The sequence below is a fragment of the Pleurodeles waltl genome, chromosome 9 (assembly GCF_031143425.1).
Source record: "Pleurodeles waltl isolate 20211129_DDA chromosome 9, aPleWal1.hap1.20221129, whole genome shotgun sequence".
Classification (NCBI taxonomy): Eukaryota; Metazoa; Chordata; class Amphibia; order Caudata; family Salamandridae; genus Pleurodeles; species Pleurodeles waltl.
This window is the reverse complement of record NC_090448.1, coordinates 278,547,666-278,575,403: the sequence shown is the minus strand read 5'-3', so window position 1 is coordinate 278,575,403 and position 27,738 is coordinate 278,547,666. Positions and strand designations below refer to the sequence as shown.

The 27,738-nt window shown below is 40.5% G+C and overlaps 1 protein-coding gene across 21 annotated transcripts in view; it reads right to left on the bottom strand.

Moving 5' to 3' along the window:
• FOXP1 (forkhead box P1) overlaps positions 1-27,738 on the bottom strand; it is a 767,794-nt gene that overhangs the window by 42,187 nt on the left and 697,869 nt on the right. For all 21 annotated transcript variants that reach the window (XM_069206714.1, XM_069206716.1, XM_069206710.1 and 18 more), the window contains one exon: positions 13,937-14,020. In XM_069206714.1, the coding sequence (XP_069062815.1) occupies positions 13,937-14,020 (84 nt within the window). The remainder of the gene's footprint in view (positions 1-13,936; positions 14,021-27,738) is intronic.

The window sequence follows — 27,738 nt, the reverse complement described above, 5'->3', positions numbered from 1 at the left end:
GTTGATCTCAACAATTTTCTATTGACCACCAGTAAATGTACAGTGATCGTAACAACAATATAGCGGTGACAATCTGTGGTACATAGGTGAAGTCTGAAGACTTCACAAAATCTGTAGGTGATATGTGCTTGCAAACACCACGTGCTTCATGAATGTCTGACACAGAATTTGGACAAGGCTGTCATTTCCATGTAAAAGCTGCTTTTTTCTCAGGTAATTATGGCATTTTCCATTTCCCCTGATGTACAACAAAATGGCATGAGAAAAACACTTTTTACTGCCTTAAAAAGCACAAATGGACTTCTTTACACATGGAAACAACTCTCTAAATAGTCATGATATCTCAAATGTGAAAAATGTCAAGGCATAAACCATATACACAGATGTGCTATTTATTACTACTACTATTGAGAGAGGAGCTTTGCCTTGTGTGTGATGACCCGCTCCTCACACTCAACAATATCGATCAATAGCATATTACACTCTGCACACACACACACTTATTTATACATATGTGTGGAAAATATTACTTACCAGTAGACATCTGTTGGTGGCATGTAGTGCCGATGATTCAGATACTGTGCATAAGCTTGCCCTCTACTGTTTGGGTCGGAGTGGTACAACTTGTTTTTCTTTGAGGAATGTTTTTGAGTCAAAGTTTGAGTGACTCCTCCTATCGGTGACAGTGCGCATGGGCATCAAGTCTTTTGATCGATTGTTTTCTCCGCCGTCAGGCTCGGACATGTGCTCCTATCGCTGATTTCTCAGCTCGATACAGTCCTAAACAGGTTTTCTCGCAGTCTTTATTTCTGCGACTGTATTGTTTTCAAACAGGTTTCTTTCTTACACTGTAACCTCGGTTCGATTTTCACTCTCAAAACCGACCAGCCCACTCTTCGGGGCCCGTTGCGCCCCTTTTCGGGCCTACATCCTACACAACACTTCTGGCTATGCCAACCAACGACCAAACCTGCAATGCCTGTCAATCTTTTTGGTAAAAAAAAGTGCTTCAGGACAGAAGAGCTGGTCGACTCGAAATGGCATCTCAAACTCCAAATGACACATCAGATATTTTCGGGGAGGAGCACGGGCAGGAGGAACCACATAAAGAGGAGGCCTTTTCAATCCAGGACTCAGGCTTCTATAATTTTATATTACACATTTACTTTGGACTACTTCAGATTAAAAAGATGTTTTTTTTTCACAACGGGAAATGCTTATTGTAGTAGTAAGTGGAACAATTAACTATACCGTTTTGCTGTCTTTAAAAAAGAGAAAACACTAAATCGTGTAGAAGGACTAATTTTAGAAACAAATATATGCTTTAATTCTCTCTGGTGAAGGGACAGAGTGATTAAGCTGTTCTTAGCAAAGTGCAGCTAACAATTGTCAATAATTAAAATTAGAATGCTCAGGTTTTATAACCTTTCATAAATGGAATATTGATTAAACACCGGGACAATGGAAAACTGATTGAGGAGAACATTTAAATAGTTTGTGTATTCAAAGATATAGGCGGTCATTCCTACCTTGGCGGGCGGCAGTCGCCGCCCGCCTGGCGGGAACCGCCAGAAGACCGTACCGCGGTCAAAAGACCGCGGCGGTCATTCTGTCTTTCCCGCTGGGCTGGCGGGCGACCGCCAAAAGGCCGCCCGCCCGCCCAGCGGGAAAGCACCAGCAACGAGGAAGCTGGCTCCGAATGGAGCCGGCGGAGTTGCTGGTGTGCGACGGGTGCAGTTGCACCCGTCGCGATTTTCAGTGTCTGCCAAGCAGACACTGAAAATCAATGTGGGGCCTTGTTAGGGGGCCCCTGCAGTGCTCATGCCAGTGGCATGGGCACTGCAGGGGCCCCCAGGGGCCCCACGACACCCGTTCCCACCAGCCAGGTTCTGGCGGTGAAAACCGCCAGAACCAGGCTGGCGGGAAGGGGGTCCGAATCCCCATGGCGGCGCTGCTTGCAGCGCCGCCGTGGAGGATTCACAGGGGCAGCGGGAAGCCGGCGGGAAACCGCCGGCTTCCCTTTTCTGACCGCGGCTTTACCGCCGTGGTCAGAATAGCCCCAGAAGCACCGCCAGCCTGTTGGCGGTGCTTCCTCCGTCCCCTACCCTGGCGGTCTCGGACCGCCAGGGTAGGAATGACCCCCATAGAGTGCTTGTTAGAATGGTACATGTTCTCTTCACCTATGGAGATAACCAAGGCATTACATTCCTCTTGACTTCATACTGCAAGATCCATATGAGTTTTCTGGCCTGTTACTTAAATGGAGACAGGGTGTGTTTTATGTTACTTCTTTTCCATGTGAATCAAGTGAGTCAAGATAGGGGTGCGATAATCGTACTTCATATACTTGTGTATTTTAGAGGGAATTCCATGTTCAGCTGCATTTGGTAAATCAATGAACACCCTCACAACATTTAAGGATTTATGAAAAAGTCAACAGAACAGTTGATGAAACTGGGAGCCCAAAATATTTTTGACTTTAAACCTCGGGAGGGAATTAAGTTGAAACATTTTCTAGGAGTCAAGTAACACTCAAAAACATGTTTTCTATAGTACTGCATAGAATATCAGGTACTTAGGTGGACAGAATCCCTAGGTCTCCAAGTGGAAAAACCATGTAAACCTAATACTAGTCAGCTAGCAATACAGGCCATTTGCCAGCATACCAGCTTCTTTTGTTTTCCTTCGTTCCTATCAGTGGAATGGGTTCTGTGTTACCTACCTTGGGTGCTTATTAGTGTACCCCAGAAGCTCACCACATCTTAAGAGATCTCACAGAGACTTAATGGTGCCCTCCAACTGCGCACCCCAAAAGCAAAACAAACACTGATCTACTTTTTAGCAATGTGAGTCATTCCATTACTGTCTCTAGAAAATCACTGGGGCTCTTGGAGCTGAAGGATAAAAAATGATTTGTATGTAGAATGCCAAATTTACATCAGGCCCATCTGCCTATTGAAGAAAGGTTTAGTTCCCCATTAGGCTGCAACTTCCAATCAGAGGACCACAAAGCAGAGCTCTGGTGACCTTGTATAACTGGTGATTGCTACCATTGGGGGCAAGTATAACACCTTGAGAAAACAATACTATTGCACACATTATCCTCTATAAAATAATCTAATTTAAACAAATATCAACAAATGAAGGTGCTGCGTTGGAAGGGATCCTGCCCAGATCCCGCAAACGATTCTGAAAACTAGCTAGAGCAAAATAGTTGTGAACTAGTCCCAACACAAACTCTGGAGGCCAAATAGGCTCAATCTGTACATCAAATATAATCTTGATTTAGCAGTTCTTTCAGAAAAAGTTCTCATTTATTCACTTTGTTGTTTACATTAAATCTGAAGTCCATCCAACAATAAGTCTTCATAATGTGAAATCAAACTTGATGGCATTTTTTTCAAGCAAATTCATTTGAATCCTAATGCATTTTTGGTAAATACCCTTCATCAGGAGAACTGTGAGAAAATTCAACATACATACAAATCAGGCTGATGGTATTGCTTAACAGTATCAACAGAAAAGAGCTAACATGCTCTTTTTTAACCACATGATGAGGGGAAAACACATGATTCTTCATGCAAAAACAGTGTGTGTGGTATCTGAAACCATGTCTCAATGTACAAGACTGTGACACAAGAAAAATGAACTAGATAGTAATGGTTTTACATCACGACGACTGTCTATTCCAAATATATTAACACGCACAATGTAGGAAAACACCAAAAAAAGGGCCCAAAAGAACATGCTGCCATAGTGAGCATACCTGGTAAGTGCTCGCAAAAATATATAACCGGAATACCCTACCTTATAACCCTGCTGAAAATCAAAATGCAGTCAATGCGAAATAAAGTGTCAAGTGCTGATAAAAGAAACCATGGTGTACCGCCTCAAGACACACCTGAAAAAAGTATGTAGAAAATGATGCCTAGTGAACTCACAACATTCCGAAACTGCTGAACGGCAACGGGTAAAAATACCGTGGCATCCAATACAAGAAATGAAGAAGCTTACAAAATAGACTTGGCTATACAAACCGACTCACACTTGTGATGGATACTACCCCAAAAACGACTATAGTACTACATACCCGCTGCATCATGTTCTTCTGGAGGCTGCTCCTCCAATGGCTGACAGAGAAGCCCCATCTATTGTGGCGTGCACATATAAAAGTAAACTGATAACGACAACAGTACATTAGTAAATAAAGAAAATGCCATTTACTTCCTCCAGTGCGCATAGCTAGGTGCCCCAGAAAAACCCATGGAATAACCCTCTCTGGAGGTAAAATACATTCTTTCACTGAAAATAACTGTGGTATAAACAAAAATGAAGAAGTTCTAAAATTAAAATGTTGTTGGCATGTAGGGCCTCTTAGTTGAAAAGTGCCCATTCCACAGCTTCATTCCCCTCATTATGGGTTATGGACGTGTACAATGACGTTACAGCCAACAAGTATCAAAATCATATTGAATGGTGGACAACAATCTCAAAAATTCTGTGGTATCCTGAATATATGAATGCCACTTCTGAACTACTGGATGGGTATATATCAGTTTTACACTCACCATTCGATTGTTGTCATGCGTTTACTATGGGTTTAAAAAAAAAAAAAAAAATGCTGCCTTTCTCCTCTTTTTTAATTATCAATTATTAATGATCAATTTTAATTATATTTAATGTACAGATTGAGCCTATTCGGCCTCCAGAGTGCATGTTGGGACAAGTGCACAATTATTTGGCTCTAGCTAGTTTTCAGAAGTACAGCACCTTGGCCATAATATTTACCTTGATGAAGGCACCTCCTTGACCCATAGGTAATGCCATTAACTTTCCACAACAGCCACTGATAGTTTTTACTCTCAATTACAGTTTACTATAGGATGCCTATTCCTGCAGGGAAAGGCAACTTAACAGAGTAACCAAGCCAAAGCTAGTGGGAGAGGTCAATCAATCAATCAATCAGTGCTTGTAAAGCGCAACTACTCTCCTGTTTGGGTCTCGAGGCGCTGAGGTGTTGGGGGGGGGGGGCGGGAGTGTAGCGTTTACTGGTGAGGTGGTTCTTAAAAAAGCCATGTCTTTAGTTCCTTCGTGAGCTGAGGAGGGAGGTGGTTTGTCTGATGTGGAGATGAAGGGCGTTCCAGGCGGTGGTCCTGCGCCTCGGAGCCCCTGTATTTTCCACCATATTGCTTTCAGTAAACTATGAAGCCCATGGTATCTTGATGACCAAGTACAGTGAAGGCTACTCACGCAATCTAGTTTATGTTGTACTTTATATACTTGGGACAAAATTTAAGAAGACAGCCATAACTTGTGCATGATGTTATGTCACAACCAGATATTGTATGTTACCTGCATTTGGGACAGTAACAAAATTTTCCTACCCAAACAGGCAAAACATACGTCTGTCAGAAGGACCAGCAGCAAGCGTATGGTGTTTAAGAGTGTTAATGTGTTATGTATAATAAACCTGGTTATGGACCCTATTCAAATCCTAGTAGATGCTTCTCTTTTCCACCATGGGGACAGATATTGTTAGAAATGGGGGTATCTAGTTGGAAGTGGTTTGCATCCTGTCCAAGAAGGGACCCTCACACTAGTCAGGGTAAGTGAGTCATAAAGATAAGATAACCCCTGCTCACCCCCTTGGTAGCTTGGAATGAGCAGTCAACCTTATCTCAGAGGCAATGTGTAAATTATTTGTATACACACACACACACACACTGTAACACAGTGAAAACACCACAAAAGGACTCATGCTATGGCAGGACTTAAGAGGCGCTGCAGGGGTGTTGGGACTGCAGTGTTGGTCATTGCTCTCAGTGGGGACCACCATTCTGAATTCGCTCTGGAGGTGATGCACTTGGTTTCTTCTTGGTTGCCCCAGAACTCACTCCCATGGGCCCTGGAACTGATTTGATATCACTTGGCGAGTCAGGACTCTCAGCAAGAGAGCCCAGCAGCTGGCAGATGAAGTCCTTGATGTTCCTGAGACTTCCTACAGGAGGCAAGCTCAGTTCAAGCCCTTGGAAGGCAGGATGCATAAAGCCAAATCCAGTCCTTTCGCTTCCAGGACAGAAGCGGCAAACAGCTGGCCAGCACAGCAAATCAACAGGCAGAGTGGCAGTCCCTCCTACGGCACCTAGCTCTTCTTCTAGGCAGAATGTCCTCAGTCCAGAAGTGTTCTAAAGTTGTGGTCTCAGAGATTCAACACTCACACTAATTTCTGCCTTTGAAGTAGGCAACATTCAAACATTCAATGGAAAGTCTTTGTAGTGCACAAGACCATGCCTTTCCTGCCCTGGCCCGAGACACACTCCAGGGGGGAAGGGGGGGTATGGAGGAGACTGCTTTGTGTAACGACAGGCACTGCCCTAATCAGGTGCAAGAATCAGCTTCTCCCACCACTCTAGCCCAGGAAGACCCATCAGGATATACAGGGCACACCTCAGCTCTATTTGTGTGACTGTCTTGAGTGAATTCACAAACAGCCCAACTGTCATCCTGACCCAGACGTGCATTCCAGCAGACAGGCAGAGGCACAGAATGGTTAAGCAAGAAAATGCCCACTTTCTAAAAGTGCCATTTTCAAACGTACAATTAAAAAAACAACTTCACCAAAAGATGTATTTTTAAATTGTTTGTTCAGAGACCTGAAACTCCATATTTCTATCTGCTTTCATTGGGACATAACACTTGAAAGATATTGCAAGGCAATCCCCATGTTAACCTGTGGGAGAGAGAGGCCTTGCAATAGTGAAAACCTAATTGAGCAGTATTTCACTACCAGGGCATGTACCACATCAGTACATGTCCTACCTTTTAAATACACTGCACCCTGCCCATGGGGCAGCCATGAGCCTACTTAGGGATGGCTTACATGTAGTAACAGGGAAGGTTCGGACCTAGCAAGTGGGTGCACTTGCCAGGTCGAACTGGCAGTTAAAACTGCACACAGACATTGCAGTGGCAGGTCTGAGACAGGTTTACAGGGCTACTTGTGGGTGGCACAATCCGTGCAGCGGGCCCACTAGTAGCATGTGCTTTACAGGTCCTGGACACCTCTAGTGCACTTTACTAGGGACTTAATGACAAATCAAATATGCCCATCATGGGTAAACTAATAACCAGTACCGTTTTAGACAGGCAGCACTTGCACTTTATCACAGGTCAGCAGTGGTAAAGAGCCCAGAGTCTTAAAGCCAGCAAAAACGAAATTCAGATAAAAAACAGGAGGTCAGAAGCCAAAAAGATAGGGAAAACCACGCCCAGAGCTGACAGGTCTAACAGATATCATGAACTATGCCAACTGTATTTGGAGATTCCCGCCTAATTGGGATCTCTATACTATGAAGAGAGCCGCCACCACCATGGTTTGAGTGCTTTTCAAGTGGAAGACATGCTTAAAATGCCTGCTCAATTAACACTTTTCTTCAGCCCAAAAAAATCCCAAAATGGGAGTTTTATGCACAGCAAATGTTTTCCCAGTGTGTGGGGGGTATTCAATGTTTTACTTGTTCACTTTTGATGTGCTGTTGATGGTGGATATGGGCAGGAGTGACTGTAGACTTGCCCTCAACAGGGCAGGTGACCATCACCACAACCCTGCAGACCTACAGCAGATGGATTGCGGGATCGGGAGTTACTTTCAGAGGAGCCACCGGGACCTTGCCGATTGGATGGCATTTGTTTCCCTGATTCAAAATAAAGTGGCGGAACCGCACCTTTGGTGAGGAAGGTGGAATAACGGTTTAGAACATTCCTCCTGCTCAACCAAATGCTAAGACAGACCCTAGGTTTGGAAAAGTAGATGCTTCTGAATTAGGTTCAAGACTCATTTTTTTCTCATACACAAAAATATTTTGCACTACATGTTGTTTCTTCCTGCACCCCACTTGAATACTAGGGTGACTGCCATTCTTTTTCACACATGATGCAACATTCACACTTGGGCCTTTCATTGCTGTATGTATGTATGTATGTATGTATGTATGTATGTATGTATGTGTATATGTATATATATATATATATATATATATATATATATATATATATATATATATATATATATATATATGCCCAGTCGAAGGCGTGTAGCCAAATTGCGCTGACCGTTTCATTTTTCATTGTTCGCACCTTTTTGGAATATCTGGCACCTGTTGAATACATTTTTGATCATCCCGCAATTCTGGCCTTAAATTTATCTGTTTGCTGTGCCCCCCTGAGGGTGATAAGGAGAGAGGACGCTGAGCTGAGAAATAAATATATCTATCTGTATCTATATATATATCTATATATACATACATACATATATATATATATATATATATATATATATATATAGACAGACACACACACACTTCACTTCTAAAACATACCTCTTAAAGCCCATTAAAGTTACGCACATATGAGTAAACTAGTCATGTGTGTTTTTCATAGCTTAGCGAGTTCAGCACCTTTGTAAATAGGCTGTAAACTTTAATCTGGTGTAAGATTACCTTAAATTGGGAAAAAACCTTTTCATATCCAGCCATACTGGAATTTAGTCTTATTTTAAAATATAAATATTTATATATATATATATATATACACACACACACACACATATATGTGCTTATACACATATATTACTTAATTAAAACGTTCTTTATCCCTGCACAGCGCAGAACAATAACAATTTTGGCATTAGTAAAGAACAATATTACTTTCTTTGCGGGTGGCAGATTCTTCTTATTCAGTAATGCTTAATTTGTAATACTGCTGCTGATTCCACACCCAAGAATAAGTATATAAATATTGTTTACCAAAATGTAAGATGATAGCTTTAAGCAGCGGAAACTGATATAGAAGCAAGAGACACAGATTGCCTATTAAGTCAGTTTATAATCCGAATGAATCCTATCTGCAAAAATATAGGAAAAAAATGGCATCATAAAGAATGCACTACGTTTTGATTAACTACACTACTCTATGATGCATTTTTGTGTCTGTACCTATGACACCACAGTATTTAGCAGCTGTGAAGCAGAATATAAGTATGAACCATCTTGCAATTTCTAACACTGTTATCCACATTATTAATTTTAAAAGCTTTCTACAGACTGTTTTTGACTCAAATTAACTCCAATTTGCATTATTAGTAAAGGACATCAGCAAAAGACAAAGCCATTTATTTGTGTGCTGGTCAGCTTTGAAGGTATTTTAATACTTTTGTTATATACTTTCTTGCAACATGGATGATTGTTTGCCCGTTTTTTATATCCTATCTTGAGAGAGAATGCATTTATGACCTATAAGGAGGCTATGTGCTTTCTATAGAGTTTGCCCTCTCCAAAAATGTGTTTGTCTTATTACATTTTATGCTGGCTGCCTTGAAGCTGAGAGGGAAATAGCTGCTTAAAGTTTGGGTTGTCTTGTGGGTTTAATGTATTTTGATGTTTTATTAATTTAAATTGTTTTATCGAGTATTGTTTCTTTGACATGCGACTATGATTGTTTACAATGTGCTTTTATGGTCAGAGCATGACCGAATCAAGTTTGTTCTACTCGACTGTTTGCTATCCAGATCGTTTCCACAGCTCCAGAAAACCATTCTGTTAGGGAGCTGGGCAATGTTAGAGGTGTTATTCAAACACACAACCCTGAAAGAGCAACAAAGTTGTTTAGAAAACTAGAGACGTTTTTTGTCAAATTATCAATATTTCTAAATATGAATGGGAAAAGAGACGGCTGCACAAATTTCTCTTCCACACAAACAAACCTTTCTTGTAAAAACAATGTAAAAACGTAACTTGGTTTGGCTAATCATAAAATCTTACATGAAAACCCTATAAAAATAAATAAACAGCTTTTGGTGGGTGGGGGGCTTCTTATGACTTTTTTTAGTCAGCTTACAAAGGCCTCAAGTGACAATTCAGAAAAACACTCATTAAATTGTGTGTCAAATACACCAAACTGTGCAATGTGCACACTCTCCTATCAGACTGTGGTTCACAAAGAAATGGGGAAAGACCATTGAATGTGATTCACCAACTCGCCAATATTTTTCATTTTGCAGCATTTATTCTGTATAAAACAATGGAAAACAATTAATTTGTGCTGACAGTCTATTTTCCCTCGCAACTCTGCAAAAATAAGAAATGTATTTTCAACCATGCTTCTTGAGACCATTTAACATAATCACATATATATAATGGTCTGGGATTGCGCCTGGAAATCTACATGTGTACATTTCTGATCCAACCCACACAAGAACTACTGAAGATGCAATTTTAGATTTCAGTTTGTCAGTGACCTCAGACACCCTCCAGATGCATTCTTCGACAATCACACCTCGGCATTATGACTGGAATACATACAGAGTACCGTGTTCAAGTCTTTAGCAGCTAAATCCGACACAGTCTCTTCAGCAAATACCTATTGCAGTCATTTGCATTCTTTACAATTAGTAAAGATATACCCTTGGCTTTTAAATGTACATGCAACAGATGTTTCCTCTCAACCAGTACCCTAAAGAGAAGAAGTCAGAATTTTATGTAGCTGATCAGTTCTTGCATCCTTATATAGTCTCAGAGAATTTAATACATTTTTTAACTGTTCAATTTATCCCCCAACTTGCTATTTCCTCTCGCACTCTTTTTACCTGCCTATAATCTACATCCTTAAATGAATTACATGCTTTATCTCGATACATTATGTACACTTATGCTAGTAACTTACCGGACCATACACCTCACTATATTTAAAAATGGGTGAAGGTGTTCTAAAAGTGTTGTCATGATACTTCCTCAAGATATTTCTACAGGTGCCCAGATTCGCCAGCAAACCAATGGCAATGAACAGAATCCCACATTTTGTCTCAGATCGGTTGTTTGAATACAAAGTCTCCATTTCACTCAAGGTTTGTGATGTGCAACTGGGCCAGCCATGGACCACTTTTTCACGCAGGAGGGCCTCAGTCCATATAAACACACCATAAAAGAGTATATGATTCACTAGTTCAATATGCTAGATACCAGATATAGACACCGACTACCATCAAAACCCAGTCATTGTGCAGCACCACTCTGCAGGATCATACACAAGACAACAGCAAACTGCAACCTATCCAGTAAGAGAAGGAATTATTTAAACCACAAATTGATAATAATAAAGCACCAAGTTTCATCATCCATTGTGTCAGGCAAACGAGGCAATTATAAAATAGGGGATATTTATTGCCAACAAGAGCACAGTGCTAAATCCTTTAAATTAATTCATGGCATTTACATTCAGAAACATTCTACGAAAAAGGTGCATTTTAATAACAACTCCCCCACAAACATACCTCAACAACTATAGAACACATTCAGATGTGCTGGTGGAAATTAATTACTGGACATAAAAAGATATCTGCTGAGCCCTGTAATAAGGGTCATCTCAGTTGCCTGGCAAAAGTCTCATTCCATTGAATTAAAAGGATTGGGGAGGACTGGGGGAGCAGGAGAGGTTTAAATATAGTTTAAGCACGCGCTGTTCCTTTTCAATGGAAGCGAATAATTACGCCAGCCACAAAGCAGCTGAATTTTATAATTAATTTCCATACGCTTTACCTGTACAAGTGTTACAATAATTCATGATTCATCAGATGCCCTCTATAATGCAAAAAGTTATTTTTCAATCACTGAAAAGAATGCTGTTCCAACCTAAGAGAGTTGCACACAATCTAAGGCTGTCAGGCACCCGTTTGCTTCTAACATGCAAGTTAAAGGATATGGAATTTTAAATGCTGCCTGCGAACGAAACCACTTTTCATACACAAATGTGATCTTTTTTTCCAAAGGGTAATACAACAGTACATTTACATAAACTAATCCAAACAATCTATGCATTTGACAATGGGAAACCTCACACAGACTGCCTATTGTTGGTTTACATCTTGGGGTTCTTTATGTTGGCTTGTAACACTGCTCTGGCTGTCAAAGGTTTGACTTGGACTCTAAATAAATGGTTAGAGAAGTGCTGCACAGCAATATTGGACTTCTTTACTATAGAAAACCTGCTGTGTGTGAATTCAAAAGCTATTAATTTTTCAGTCACAAATATTCATGCCTATTTCTTTTAATAAAGAAACACTGTGCAGAGCAACAGAGAGATAATGTTGAGCAGTGGTACAGACATTTCAATGGAGCAGGTAAAAATAAATTTAGTATGAGGTCCCCATCAAAGCTATAATTTAACAGAATATAAAACATGTCTCGTTTTAACAATAAAGCAAAACCATTCCCATCTCAATTCACCTCTACTGGGTGATGCTGCCATGGTTCATACGGTCACCCCAATGACATTTATGGTGCTCATATGTCCAAAATATATTTTTGTGCAAAGATGACTTTTCTGGCAATTCTTCTCACTGTAATTTGCTGCTCGCAGTTTACAATCTCTATCCATTAGAAATATGCGTACCAAAGATGTGAAGCCTTAATGGTCAGAAGGGCAAACATCATGTTGCTACTATTCTGCCCATTGCAACTAGAATGATACATCAGGATCACCATTCAGATCTATGCCTATAACAACTGCACCAACAAATACGGTTACAAGATGACTCCATGTCACCAAGGAGATAGTATTCCACACTAATGGTATAGTTCAAGAATGTAATGAATTTCGAGAGTTGTAGTTGTGACACTTAAGTTGTTCCAAATGAACTAACGCACCTGAAAACAGAGACATATAAAAGATAATCCCACAAGAGGAGCATTGAGTACTTGGCAAGTAAGTAATCTGGTAACCTTACCCAAATACCAACTACCACTCTTCCACACTGTAGTTCTTGAAAAGCACCACTGGTTACAATTTCAAAACTATCTCACAGTGCTTACCTTACATAATTTAATAGGCTATTTTCAAATGGTTTACATTTTAAAGCCAATTAGGACTATGCCATTACAATTAACTGAGAGAAAAGGACATTCTGGCCAAACTTGTAACCAACTTCCTCACATGACCCTTTATTCTTGCTATCGATCATTTGTATTTATGTGATTAAAAAATCCAAAGGGACACTGTTCAATGCATGATAGCCTGCAATGCTGAACTGTACTTTTAGCCCCCTCATCCTCTTAGCCACCACTCCATTTAACTTTTTCAAGATTAGGAATTATGACAATCTTTGCAGTTTCAGATCTGAGGCGGGCTTACATAAAATCATCAAACTAGATGTCTTTTTGACTTCAAGATCTCCAGTGACCGGATAAAGGGAAGATATGGGGGACAAGCACAGAAGGCACCAACTCTTCATCTTTGCCCCATAGATGACTGTGCTGAGCCTTATTCTTGCCTGAATATACCCAAGGAGGGCATGATTCTGTTAACACTCTCCATTTACGACCAGGTCATTACAATCTGCATATTACTGGAAGCCCCTGATCACTCTAGCTAGCGCTTCAAAGGCATTAACCTTGAGATGGCTCATGCAGATATCTATGGGACCTCAGTTAAACAGTGCTGTTTTGGGTGAATACACTTTACTCCTTGCTCAGTGGATGGCAAGCAATCTGTAACCCTCTCTAGCATGTCAATCACATTTTGCAGTTCACTCAATAAAAGAGAGACCCACATAGATAATGTCCATATTTCATGGGCGTAAAGACAATTCAGTTTGAATTTGCTGAATTTGGTAAAGTTCAAAACATGTTTTGGACACCTCTGTAGGAAGAAGGAATTTTCATCCTGTTGAGATGAGCCTTCACAGAAAACACCTCAATACCTCTCTTAATTGGCGAAACCAAGCAGAGGCAGAGGGCTGATGAATAGAGAACACTTCTCATTGTTCTTAACCTGTTTCAACTACATGACTTTTCGTAATCTGAAACTAAGTAAAAAGCAGTTTTTCAGTGAATGGATAACAGAAATATATATATATATATATCCTTTATGCGTTCTTGTTACTTACCGGTTGTGGAGTAACTTTTGGCTCTGTTGACTTCACGTGCAGATGTGTCATCATTGCTTGCAGGCGTTCTTTGTCTTTTGAAAGCTAACAAAGGAATTAATATCAGTTAATCGATCAGTGAGTAAAATCTCCAGTAGGCTGCAATGTACAAAATAGACTGATACATTTTAAAGACTCATTATTTAATAACATTGAAAAAAATCCTATGAAGCATGGTTAGATTGAAGAGTTCATGAGTTGAACCAAGTAGCCCTCTTCAGTGAGTATGCAACATCCCAAATATTTACTAGTAGTGTAAATATCTCCTGCCGAAGAAAAAAAATTCACATCAGATTCCAAGGTATGCGGCACAACAAACAGGTATGTGCAACAATATAACCAGATAAAATCAGCAAATCAAACAGATCAACAGGAAGGCTTAACGTTTCGAGGAAATGGAGAATGTCAAAAATGGAACAGAGCAAATGTAAAATTCCAGTAAGGAAAGTTCAATGATGAATCTTTTTGACAATTCAGTGTATTTTGTGTGCTCATGCATTTATGCACTGACCATTACAAAGATTATTAACATAACCACGAATGTAGCAGGGGCTTCAATTCTGCAATGGGGTATGAAGTGATAATTGCCATGTCCCTCAAAAAACCTTTTTCACAGCATTACAGTGCCATCCAGGTAGAAAATGTACTGTCCTGGTCACTCCCACTCTATGTATTACAGATTTCCCACAACCCCACCTCAGCAAGAGCCAGACTACACGAAGGCATGAAGGAAGTAGCGAACTGGATGACAGACAGCCGGCTTAAACCGAATACAGAGAAGACGGAGGTCCTCATCCTCGGCCCTACACCAACCGCCTGGGACGACTCCTGGTGGCCTCCCGCCCTAGGCAGCACTCCCCAACCCACCGACCACACACGCAACCTCGGCTTCATCCTGGACTCTTCCCTCTCCATGACCAGACAGGTCAACTCGGTGACCTCGGCATGCTTCAACACCCTCCGCATGCTCCGAAAGATCTTCCGCTGGATCCCCACCGACACCAGGAAGACCGTCACCCACGCCCTCGTCACCAGTCGCTTGGACTATGGGAACGCTCTGTACGCCGGCATCACCATCAAGCTGCAGAGGAAACTTCAACGAATCCAGAACGCTGCCGCACGACTCATCCTGAACATACCCCGCCACCACCACATCTCAGGACACCTGAAGAAACTTCACTGGCTACCAGTCAACAAGAGGATCACCTTCAGACTCCTCAACCACGCACACAAAGCCCTGCACAACCCCGGACCAAAACTCATCAACCACCGCGTCTCCTTCTACACTCCTCCGCGCACCCTACGCTCGACCGGACAAGCCCTGGCAGCCGTACCCCGCATCCGCAAAGCCACCGCCGGAGGAAGATCCTTTTCTTTCCTGGCAGCGAAGACCTGGAACTCTCTTCCCAGCCATCTTCGCGCCATACAGGACCACCTCTCCTTCAGAAGGCAGCTCAAGACCTGGCTCTTCGAGCACTGACCCCCCCCGCTCCTCCCCCAGCGCCTTGAGACCCTTACGGGTGAGTAGCGCGCTTTATAAATGTGATTGATTGATTGACTGATTTCCACCAAATGATTCAGGGTATATCTTTGAATTAGACACTGGGTAGATGAAACAAGACAATACATTACAAAGAAGACAAACTGTCTTGTGAATGTTAAAAATATCAAAGATAATTTTGTTCATCAACAGAAGGGGTGATGGAAACTGAAAGGAGGTGGCCACTGCCCAGCGGTCACCCCTTAATCAAGGAATTGTAATGGAGAATAAATTGGAGTTTAGATCATTTCATCTGCTCGTGCTGCGGCAAGGTATAAACTTCTACCAGCCAAGAATAGTCAGCAAGTCCTACATCTGCACAAAGCTAACAATCACTTTGATAAGAACAAGCCTCTATTAGAATCCACTTCGCAATGCGAGCTCAGTCCTCACAAAACTGAGATAAATTAAGTGACAATGCCTCAAAAAGTGAAGTAACCAATGAAGCCTATTTTTAATTTTATGCAACAGGTGTATTTAGAACGTTCTGCTTTACGTTACTAATGTAGAGATAAAAAAATAAGAACTACATGGAATAATGATTACATTTCAATACAATGATTATTATGCATATCTGATATTAATACTGATTGGTTATCAATTGGGAGAACAATGCATAATACTGAACCAAGATCACCTATAACAGTCTACCGTTCTCCAGGCATTGTAAATGGACATGATTCTTAAGATTACAAACAGGAGTTTTGTCTATGTGCTGCTATCCACCTTAGACTCAAACTGGCATTTAGATCATCCCCTCTGATTTTGTGGGTTTTTATGAACAAGAAAATAAACCGCAATTAGCGGTACAAGAAATTTCGAGCAGTAAGAAAAGTTGCGAAGGAAACAAAAACATTTAAGTGCACAAATGTGGTGCAACCAAGTTCTGAAATTAAGAGGTACACACACCTGGCACTAGTGATATTCTGAAAAAAGGATTACAGCAAGTTCTTTGGGGTAACTGTCCTAGGAAGAGGACAGTGGGTGTTAGACAATTAACATAGCAGCACTGTCAACATGTTAGCACAGAGCGTCTTTTCTGATATCTTTTATAAATACATCAGAACCAAACTCTTAAGATGCGACCTACTTCGGCCTTGATGGGGTGCAAATGATTTGTGGATCTTCAAGATTTGCTTTTTGAAGATGATGGGATTAGTATGGCTAAGGGGACATGCACATTTTCTCAAAAGGCTCTCTGAACCATACAATGGACATGTTGGCTTATTTCCTCAGCGCAATATATGCCTATGAAATAATATGTTCGTAATTTTTGAAAATATAAGACCAATCGGCTTGCTAACACCTCTGGTCTACCCAAAGAAGCAAAAAACATGGTAGTCATTTCTACTATTTCAACTCCTCTATTTAATTAGCATGTATCACTTTTATCGTTCACTCAATTGCCTGAGCTCGCCAGATGTGCAATGTTTGGAATAAGATTTACACTCCTCTTCACCTGAAGAAACGGATTCCAATATAGTACAGATCTAAAACTTTTTGCAGACCATAAAGTCACAAGTAATAGACTCCTATGTGTGTGACAGGAATATATGCAGAAGGTGAAACATTATCTAATTTTCATATACAGCGCTCTACCTCAGCTAATTCTGTACTGGTACACTAGGTTATTGTTATTAATTAAATTCTGCCATTGGCTTAAATTGTTTCAATTTAAACCACGTGTTCAAAGTCAGTTCTTATCCTTGTTATCAAGGCATCACACGACAATACTCACCATTCATGGAAGAAACTGACCCCAAAAAAACTACAGTAACATTTTGGGAAATATTTGAATAAAGTCACTTTACCAATAGCAACAACGTGCAATATTCACAGGATCATAGAGAAGCCCAAAGAGGAGAAGTAACATAAGGAAGAAAAGGATTCCTTTATTGTTCCAAATCCACAACCCCTATCACTCACACAAGAAGCACTCCAGCAACAACAACGGGTTAGTTATCAGCCACTCCCACCACCTCCCCCGAGGAAAGTACCAACACCCACGGCAAAAGTGTACTGAGCTTTTCATTTGGCATTCCACTTTAGCCCTTCCAAAAAAGACTTGGTTGCTTTATTTTTGGAGAAACTGGTTTCTTGCTCAGAAATGAGACCTTCTGTTGTACAAGGAACAATAATAATGCTTCAATGCCTTTGGCCCGGATAGCTCTATGAACTTCCATAAGTGCTTTCTTCCTGAACAGGGTGATGGGGCTCGTGTCAGGAGAGAAAAGTAGTCGATGGCTGTCCAACACCACAGTTGTCTCCAACAACGCTGCTATGAGAACAGTCTCTTAGCTTCCTGGTCAATCTAAGAAAGTCATCACTGTGCCACCAACATTCACTTTCTCCCCTCTTCTACTGACTGGTGGCCCATAGGCTTTGGTTATTCTCCACTTCGGTTCCTTCTCTGCTCTCCTGATCAGTTGTTGCAGGATCTTATTCAACATCGAAGTTTAATTTTCCAAAAGTGACATTTGTCTACATTATAATGTAAAACAAATATGTATTTACTGATATTGCCCCGATGCCACCTGGGTGCAGCTTCATAATTAAAACGGCTACAGAGAGGGGCTGGACATGCATTCAGTTTTTGTAAGCATTTAAGTCAGAAACGTCCTGTTAGTCAAAGGGTTCTCCTCCGTGTCTAGGTAGGCAAAATGGCTGTGATTTAATATTATTTCCTGGAAGTCAAAGGATTCCTCGTCGATCCAGATTGGGGACTAGGATGATGTAGTCATGAGGGCCTTTCAAGGTAGGGATCTACCAAATCACACTCTAGTTAGGTCCAGTTTCATTTTGTTTAGCAGATAGCTGCTGAGACCAAGATCTCTGGTGCCATCTGGTTTTAGTCCCCGCCCCTCACTATCAGCCAGTATGATTTACGCATGGAGCTGAAGGTTGTAAGCTTGATCTGTTACTTCATTGGGAGCTACTTCAGATCAGATCACATTTTAAAAAAATATTAACACTGACAGTTTTGAGCACAGCAAGTTGGTTTAGGATTTCACAAATAACATTTAACCCAAAATAGCCTGTGTACATCTTCAGAGGTAAATTCTGGAAGAACAATGGAGTGTTTGCAAGCTTAAGAAGTCGCATTTGCCCCTTGTTCAGATGGATTAAACAAACTGTTCAAGTTCTAAAAAAAAATGGAAAAAATTGACACACGCACGCACAAGCACACACACACAAACAACATTACACACACAATGAGGCAATATGAGAACAGTGATAAAACCTAACAACAATGCATACAAATCAGCTAGAACAAAAATATCAGCGCAATATTTTGCATTCATAGTATGATAATGGTTCCATATGTGTGTCCCATCCATACAATACAATGCATGATGGAACACTGCAGTGACTGTCTAAACACGTTCACAACAGTCTATGTTGGGCATCTGTACAAAGAAGCCATTATAGTGAGACGAGTCAGAAATAAAAGACTTCCTCCATCCATATCTAATGTAGGAAAAAGCAAAATATGCTATGATTTAAAAATAAAACGGATTTAACTTCATATGGCAGGCCCCGACTAACACAATGATGTGCAGTGATACCAAACAAAACAACTGATTGTATAATGTTGTGTTAAAATTCCTGCACAAAACAAAAACACCAACAAATCGGAAATCAGTGCCCAACTGGCTCTATACAATGAATTAAAGAAAAGGTAAGGAGACCTTACAGAGTCCGACTCCTATTAAGTGCTGAGCGACTTCAAAGCCCCTGAAAAATAAATTCATTTGAGAAGATGGAGAGAAAAAGATTGATAATGCCTTATAACTCTCAGATTTGTTTCTGAGATATCATTACTCCGAGTACATCCGTTTTACAAAACGTTAAACACTGAATACACAGCCAAAGAGCATTCTGAAAGGTGCACATTTGTTCAGACTATTATGTTATGTTGGCTGTGGTTATGTCATGCTGTGGTTGCTGTCAACTCTTAATTTCAACACTGACAACTCTTGACTTTTAGGAAAATATTAACATTGCCTGCCATCAATGTATTGACAATATTTTGGGGCAGTTTCCCTTACATTTTTGGGACAGTTTTCCTTTAATGAGAACAAAAGAGCAGTGCATACTGTAAGTACCAGTAAAAATAAATGACGGCTCGCAGGAAAAACAAATTATTTTTTTTCATTGTGTTTTTTAAACTTTGCATTAAGGCAAAGTGAGATTCACAATCCGAATTGCATTGCTGTATTTTCACACACTAGCTCAATTCTTGGGGTGCAGTCAGTGAGGATTGCCTGGTCGGTGGTAAGAGGAAGCGCTCATCAGTTTTGCATCAATGAATGTAAAATAGAGTTTTGAAGACATTGTATTTTATTACAACAGCATTCTCTGGGAAGGAAGTCACGGGGCACAAGGAGCTATAAAAAGAGTGCTGCCAACAGGCAATGTACGCTGTAACCATGACACTATGTAGCAACTAACAAGTGAAAGATGCACAGGAACTAACTCCATGATGCCTCCTTTGTGCCCAATTCAATAAGTGTTTAAGAAAAGCTGGCTTTATTATTCAGTTTCCTATTTAAGAAATCGTAACGTTTTCAAGGACATGCTGGATAAATAGGGATGAGAACGATGAATACTTTACATAGGAAGGCTTCAATCATAATTTACATTTCCGCTTAGAGTGTATAGTGTTCTTTGTGTTACACGACAAACATATCCTTCTACATTTGAAGGTTAAGACTCCTGATTCGAAGTGACACATCACACCACCGACTGTGAAATGCTGAACAATGAGACCTATAAAAACACGATGTGCTTAGAGAAAACAACCCACGGCAGCCTGTAAAATGCAACAAAGGCAGTGCTTCGATGCCAGAAGTAACTAGAAAGCACCTGTGAAAGAAGCCACGCAATCTCTAAGGTGTTTGTTTCCGGAATACAGATTTACAACTACCACAGTCGTCTTGTTCTCACAGAAGAAGCGCCTAACCCTTAGTTCATAACACCAAGTACGTGTCCATTTCTGATTCTTCAGACAGGTAGGTGGCCAATGAGTGAGAAAAAAACACTCCACTAGCCTCTGTCACACAGTCAGAAAGGTGTAGGGTTAACCTGTCAAGTGGTGTAGAGCAGTGTCTAGGGATCAATCAATGCATATGTGGTGTTCGCTCTGTCCCCAATTTGCTTTTTTTTCAGGCTGCCCCCGCTCCCAAAAAAAAAAAAAAAAATCTTTCTTGTGCCAATTTAGTTTCCTGCCATACAGTACAGAAGGCAGGAAAAAACAAGACGTTTGTGTTGTCTTGCTTCATCAAGCGAGATGCCATAATGTAGTCACACAGCATCATCAGACCTGGCTGAGAGTGTCTCCAAATATTTTAGGCACTCGATGTATTGCTCGGAGCATATCAGGCTAGACTCCAAAGGTATCAAAACAAAGTGACCAGCCTCTGCATTAGTTAACCTTCACAAACTGGACCACCTCAGACTTAACATCAAATCGCAGGATCAAATTTTCAAGGCGCTGTGCACAATTCACCATAAATACTGGGATAGCGGCCTTATATATAGCTGCAGAATCAGACACCTAAGTATGTCCCAGCCAATGACAGTCAAATAAATTCCACCCATCACATCAGTTAACAACATTTAGGGCGCTATAACAAGCTGAAAGATCCCTGTGTGTAAAAGTATCTAAAGATTAGAATAGCCTCAGTATGAGCTTCTGATCCGAACTCAAATAATTGAGATTCGGTAAACAATGGAAAATTGAACTCCTCAGGTTTGCACTTACTTGACCTCAACAGAGAACACTGGTCACAATGTGCGAGTTCCAGGGGAGCGAACCACAGGTTAGTGTGGACTCTAACTGCTCACTCTTTGATGCTGTTATATCCTCTCCCTCTCTGCGAAGCAAACTGAAGTAATCAAACGGAGGCACGTAGCATTGCATAATAAATATAATAATAAATATACTGCTCCCAAGATAACATCGATAACTGGAGAACAAAGCTGCACTAGAAATGGTCTGTGTAGCCTTTAAAACCTGTTACTACAAGTTGAGCCAAAACTGCGGAATTACCAGACTGAAAATTATTGATAGATTATACTCTGCAAAGCAACAACTATCAATGCCCTTAACTGAATTTCTATGTGAAAAGATGACTAACTTACTTAGGAAATGTGTTCTCTGTAGCATCAAACAGAAAATACGGTAGTATCAGACCTGCAGGTCATGTGTTTGAATGCCATTGCCTTTAATCCTTCTGAGGTTGTTAAAATGTATATGGTTACACTAGGTAACAGTGACAACTGTTATTTACATGCCTTTGAAATGGCAAAACTGGTGGGAAACTAGTTATGAAACAAAATACATTACTGTTGTTGCAAGCAAAACTGCCTGAGAAGACAGAGGATAGAAATCCAGAGTGATTGTAATGTCAGATTGTAATGTCACGTCCCCAAACTCCCTTCGCTCCAGTATATCATAATTTTCAAAATAGTTCTCAGACCTATTCCTTCATTTAACATTCCCCTGAGTAAGTACTGGAGATTGAAAAGATGGACCAAAAAACTGATATCCTATGCTTCATGCCTTACTGAGTTATCCTCTGTGGATCAGAAAAAGAGTGTAAAATACTATTCTTAGTCAACCCAAGCCAACAAGACCTGACGGTAAACTGTGGCACACTGGGTTTTCTAGAACAGGAAGTGATCAACTATTGAAATTGTGCTCTACAAATATTGAATCCTTCAACCTGCCTTCCTTCTAGAAAAACGAACTAAACAACACTGCAGCTTCTCTTGTGGCGGCACTAAAAGACATTTGGTTGAGCAGGTCTTGTCACTAGCAGCACAACTATGCAAAGTGTGTTGTGCAAGTAAGTCATAATATTTTATGGTGTCCAGCATTCTATTCACTAATGAAGGCTTAGGGCATCATTACGAGGATGGCAGCCAGCCCCGTGGAGAGGAGACCACTGTGGAGCTGGTGGTCTCCACCCACCCCCAACCTCCCATCCGAGCCCATTGCAAGGTTTCCACTGGGCTGATTGGTGGAAACCTTAGAAAACTGATGTTTCCACCAGTCAGCCCAGTGGATACCGTGTGGCGGCACTGGCCTCGGCTCCCAATGGAACCGAGGCCAATGACATCGCACAAGGACCCTCCGAATACACACTGTCTGCAGTGACACAGTGCTTATTCAGAGGGTACTGGTCAGGGGTCCCCCCCTGTGGCCCCCAGCACTGTGTTTTGCCAGCCTTTCCATGGCGGGGACCCTGGCATGCAAAAACAGGAGTCGTGATCAGCTGAGTTTATCACCGTCGTGGCTGACCGCAGGTCCGGCCGCCATCAGCCCGCCGGGAAAGACTACAATGAATGAAGATCTTGGCTGAGTACAGCCAAAACAATATCATGTCATTTTTGCAATGAAAGTAGCACGTCCAGCTCTAGAAATAATTAGAGAAGAATCTGCAATTGACGCAGTTACAATGGAGATGGGAACTAGAACGATGATCCAGCAATCGTAAAGGCTCAAGAAATTGTATACTTTTCCTACTAGAGAAACAATGGAGTGCAACAAGTCTTGGTTTTTGTCGATAAATTATTTTGGGGGCAGTTATAGAAAACTCAAGTGATTGGGCACTTGGGGATTATAATACAGGATAATGCAAATAACAGAAAAATGCTTGCAGGAAACTGAAGCAAGATGAGCAGGTGAGAATGTGAAAAAAACATTTGATAAAAGTTGGTCATAATACGGTCGGGTATTTATCACACGTGGTAATTACAATCACCACAGGTACAGTTATTTACAACATGTAGCAAATACCTTCTATTCCTAGCTTTTAACATAAAAATGAGCAGGACATGGAGAATTTGTTATTTATACACTGAATTCTGCATCATGGTTTGCCTTTTTTTCAGAGCCTTTTCCCAGTCAATAAATGTTGCAGGTTTGTTCTGCCAGAATTTATCAGGAGAAAGCTGCAAGCCTGTGATAATTATCGGAGGACTGAATCCAATCCCTGTGCGACTTCTTGTTTGCAAAAGGATCTGAATTCATCCAGGAACTACAGAAGTTAAACCCTGTGTTAGATAGTAGAAAATGTACCTCAAGTATAAGCACTTTATCAACGCCCAAATAAGAACAGGCAAATAAACATCTGTTCTGGTGATCAGCAATCAGAGTTTAGTAATTAGCTGTGCAAAGGCTGTAAGAGTTAACCGGCAAGTACAGTAACAGAAAACAATTTGTCTTCAAAACAGCAATGAGAGCATCATCAAGTCAATGGAACTGCAAACTACATCTAGCGCGCAGCTAAATGTGTGAGGAATATTGGCGCATGACAGTGGCAGCAATACTAATGCATCCTAATCAATTTTCCATTTCAGACGCAATTGAAGGACGAATGCTATTGTATAGAAGCTTAATGGAAGATGCCCTGCTCTCGAATCTCACATTTAATATGCTTGCATGTATTGCTTTCCAAACTAAAATAATTAAATGAGGAAAGAATTAACCTTTCGGAATCAGGTACAGAAGACACTTAAAATGCCCTTGACTGAACTTTGATTCGATTAATATAAACACCATATTTCCTGTCCATGCCTCAATCAGACATGGCAGAACAATGATTAATATTTATCTCTTATTTAGGATCAAGTGACATAGCAAAAATAAGATTTTAAGATAATTAAAAGTTATGTAATTAAGAAAAGTATCTTCTCGACATAAAAACAAAAAACTTAGTTTTTTGCAGACGTTTGTCTGCGATGATTTGGAGATGTAAGTGACTTAACTCAGTAAAATTCCAAATGTAATTATCTTTTCTATTTTGCCCTGGGCTTTCCATATATCTCCCCACTGCGGCCTTGCATACAAAACAGGGTTCTCATCTGCTGTTAGCTACATTATGCTCAACGTTGTTTTAATTTCTCCTCCGTATTAACCTTATGACTATGCAGACACACGCTGTCACCCCATCTAGAAGGGCAAGAAACACTGAATCTTAAATGCGTTTAAGAATTTCTGAATTTAGATTCACGGACGCAATACATCTGCCTCATATCTTTATCGCTGAGAACGTTTTGTTTCCCACACTGATACTTTCAGAAACTAATTTGCAGATAGAAATGCTACAATACATTACTAGTTAACACCGGGTCTGTCTTTGCATTTGGAATGAACTGAGAGCATCAATAATAGAATTGAAACCAGGGATTAGTGGCAGTCTGTAACTGTGAGCATAGGCTATGAAGACTGGGACGAAATAGTAGGGGGTTCATGGCCTATGAGAGATTATGGTTTACACGTAAATAGGTGCTTCTAGGAATAGGCGAGATAATAGTCTGCCACATATATTGCATTCTATAGACATCTGAAAAGCACTTTCAATAACCCCCTACAACTCCTAAAGTATTTTCCTGAGGGGTCTAACATATAGCTAACCTATAGGTGGTTGGTACAGTGTTGTATTGAGAGCGTTATATATGAGACAAATCTCAATATTGGTCATAGGTCAAAGAGGTGTTTGCCCTACATATCACACAAACTTATAATTGTGCAATCTAAACTTTCAGGGAGGCAAATGGCATGGAAGGAGACTCTCCGTATGTTAGTAGAGTTACTGGGCAATACCTTTTGGGTAACATCTGAAATGATGTATCACCTGGACTGATGTGCGAAGATCATCTTGTGTATGAGCAGATCTTAAGCTGGTGTGCTATCCTTTGAGATCTCTCAAGTAATATTAAAGCTAGATTGGTCAATGTTCACATATAGTTGTTGTCCTTCATCATGAAGATTCTAGACAACTATTCTATTCATTTCCAATACAAAATGCTACACTAAGTGGCCACTTGGTGAGCACTTCTGACATCTTCTGAATTTAGTACAAACAACTGTGAATGTGTGCAGTCCATACTTGCAGCTCTTTTAAACAAAGGGACATGTTAGCGAGCATACCAGCTCGATCACCACAACTGTATATAGATAATACAGAATTTCGCTTTTGCAGCTGGGAAAAAAGCCTAATACCGTAAACAAAATATCTATTTTGGAGTGTCCCCATTATTGTATTATGACGAGGCACAGATATTTGTTATTATTGACGTTTCAGCAACTTAAGCTAGATACAGCTTCCGAGAGGGAATATCCGATGTAATCGGATGTGAAACTAATTGATGAATGACTCAAGTGTTGAGATCAGGGGGTGTTTCTTTAGCGGGCTTAGGTTCCAGAATGAAATGAGTCACTTATCCAAAGTATGGGGATACTAGCAAAGTGAAAACGCATTGTAAGCCACCTAATCGCCCAGATAATTCATGTAAGGAATGGTTACCAATTGACAGCACCAGCCTTAAGGGTGCATCAAAGTAGAAGACTATATAGAAAATATGAACGTGGTATTGAGCCCATTTTAAATACTGCAATGCTCAAGAACACACTCTCCAGAGGACCTAAAGAGAGACAATTGCAGATTCTGAAGTCATGTCCAGGAGGAAAAACAATGCCAAAAAGACAACTATGCTCAGCAAGTCATTCTTACTGTGGCTGTGGCATTATTATTATAGTCCTGCATGAGCCTCAAATGTGACAAGCGCCATAGAGTGTAGACCACATTCTTCCTTTACTGTCTGAAAAAATAACTAATCATAAATCCCCACCTTTATGGCTTACGCTGGAATTGTTCAGTAAATGTGAAATCTGTCTGAATTTCAAAGCTCTGTCATAATGAACTTTCAAGGGCACAGAGAACAGCTAATAAGACATCAGTTTCAATACTGCTTTTTAAAACAACCAATATCAAAGCTAACAGGCCTGGCGCTGGTAGCCAACATTTTGGTTTTTCCAATGCTTCTTTAAAAAAAACTTTGCTGCTCATCAAAAAGTAACGTCTATTTTCATTTTGTCAATAAAGACACACCTGGTTTGTAATCCATGACACTACACGGGACAACTTTTTTTAAGTTCAGGTGGAACAAGAGCAGAATTCAGTCGCACACAAAGTGAGCCAATGGAAGAAGTGGACTGAGCTCCACTACCCTATGCTGTGTACTGCAGTAAGTGGAAGAAAAATCTGAATGACAAAACACACCAATGCATGAAGAATATTGTTAGCAATAAACCCTTACTAGGAATTTTACTAAAACCAGACTTGATGAATGCTACAATATGCTCTCAGACGAACAAAAATAATTTTGTCAGAGAACAGGTCACAGTAGTCAATGGCAAAAAAAATAAAAAAAATGGAATGCATCACAAAACTGTGCAGGATCAAGGACATTAACCTCACACTCCACAATTATCCTCTGTTTCATCACAAAGAAAATCAGACAATGTGGAGTCTAAAATTTCTACACCAGAGAAAAAAAAGCCACACAATTAGGAGACTTCTAGCATCTCTCTTTATTCAACCTCTGAAGGAGTTCATTGCTTCTCCACTAATGCATGACCTCACAACCAAAAGGAAACCTGATACCTTGCCTCATTTTCGCCTTCCAGCCCCCAGACAAAATGACTTCTGTCTTTACAGGTTATACTTACTGTCTACTATATATCACCAAACATGCCATTATGCTTTGAAAAAAACGAATGTCTTGTTCAAGTAAATGTATTTAACTCTTTTGACCAGTTGTTAAAATGTCACTTCGATTTGAGATAGGTCTGCACACAAACCTTTCCAAAATAAACTACAAACCCTGTATTTCTGGAGCAGCAATTCTTTTAAAAATGCATAATCTTACGTTATAATCGTTTTAGATCATTGTAGGCCACCCACACAACACTAAACATTTGGGATCATTTACTAGGTGTCTGCCCCTAGTCGTTGGGGGTGTGGGGGATGGAAAATGACTGAGACACTAGTATTAGGAATCTCCCTATATAGGTGGTGGAATCTGCAATTTTCCATATTCAGCTAACTGGTCAAAGGTAGCTTCCTGCCCCCGCTACCAGAAAGCAGAATTATCCATCTTCTTGGTTGGGATTACAGAAAACAATGGACTGTTCTAAGCTTACATTTCAAGTACTTTTGGTACCTACTTGGTTTGTGAAGAGTGATTGTGTTAGCCTAGGCCCTCAGAGGTGCCAATAGTCAGATTAAGCCCCAGCCTTTGATGAGGAGCTGGCACAATCCATGAAGTTCGAATTGCTCTCTGTACTGTTACTAACCTTTGATCGAATTGTTCACGATTTTCTTACAGAGGCATTGCACTGATTTAGCCTGACTATATGAAGACTGTTTTA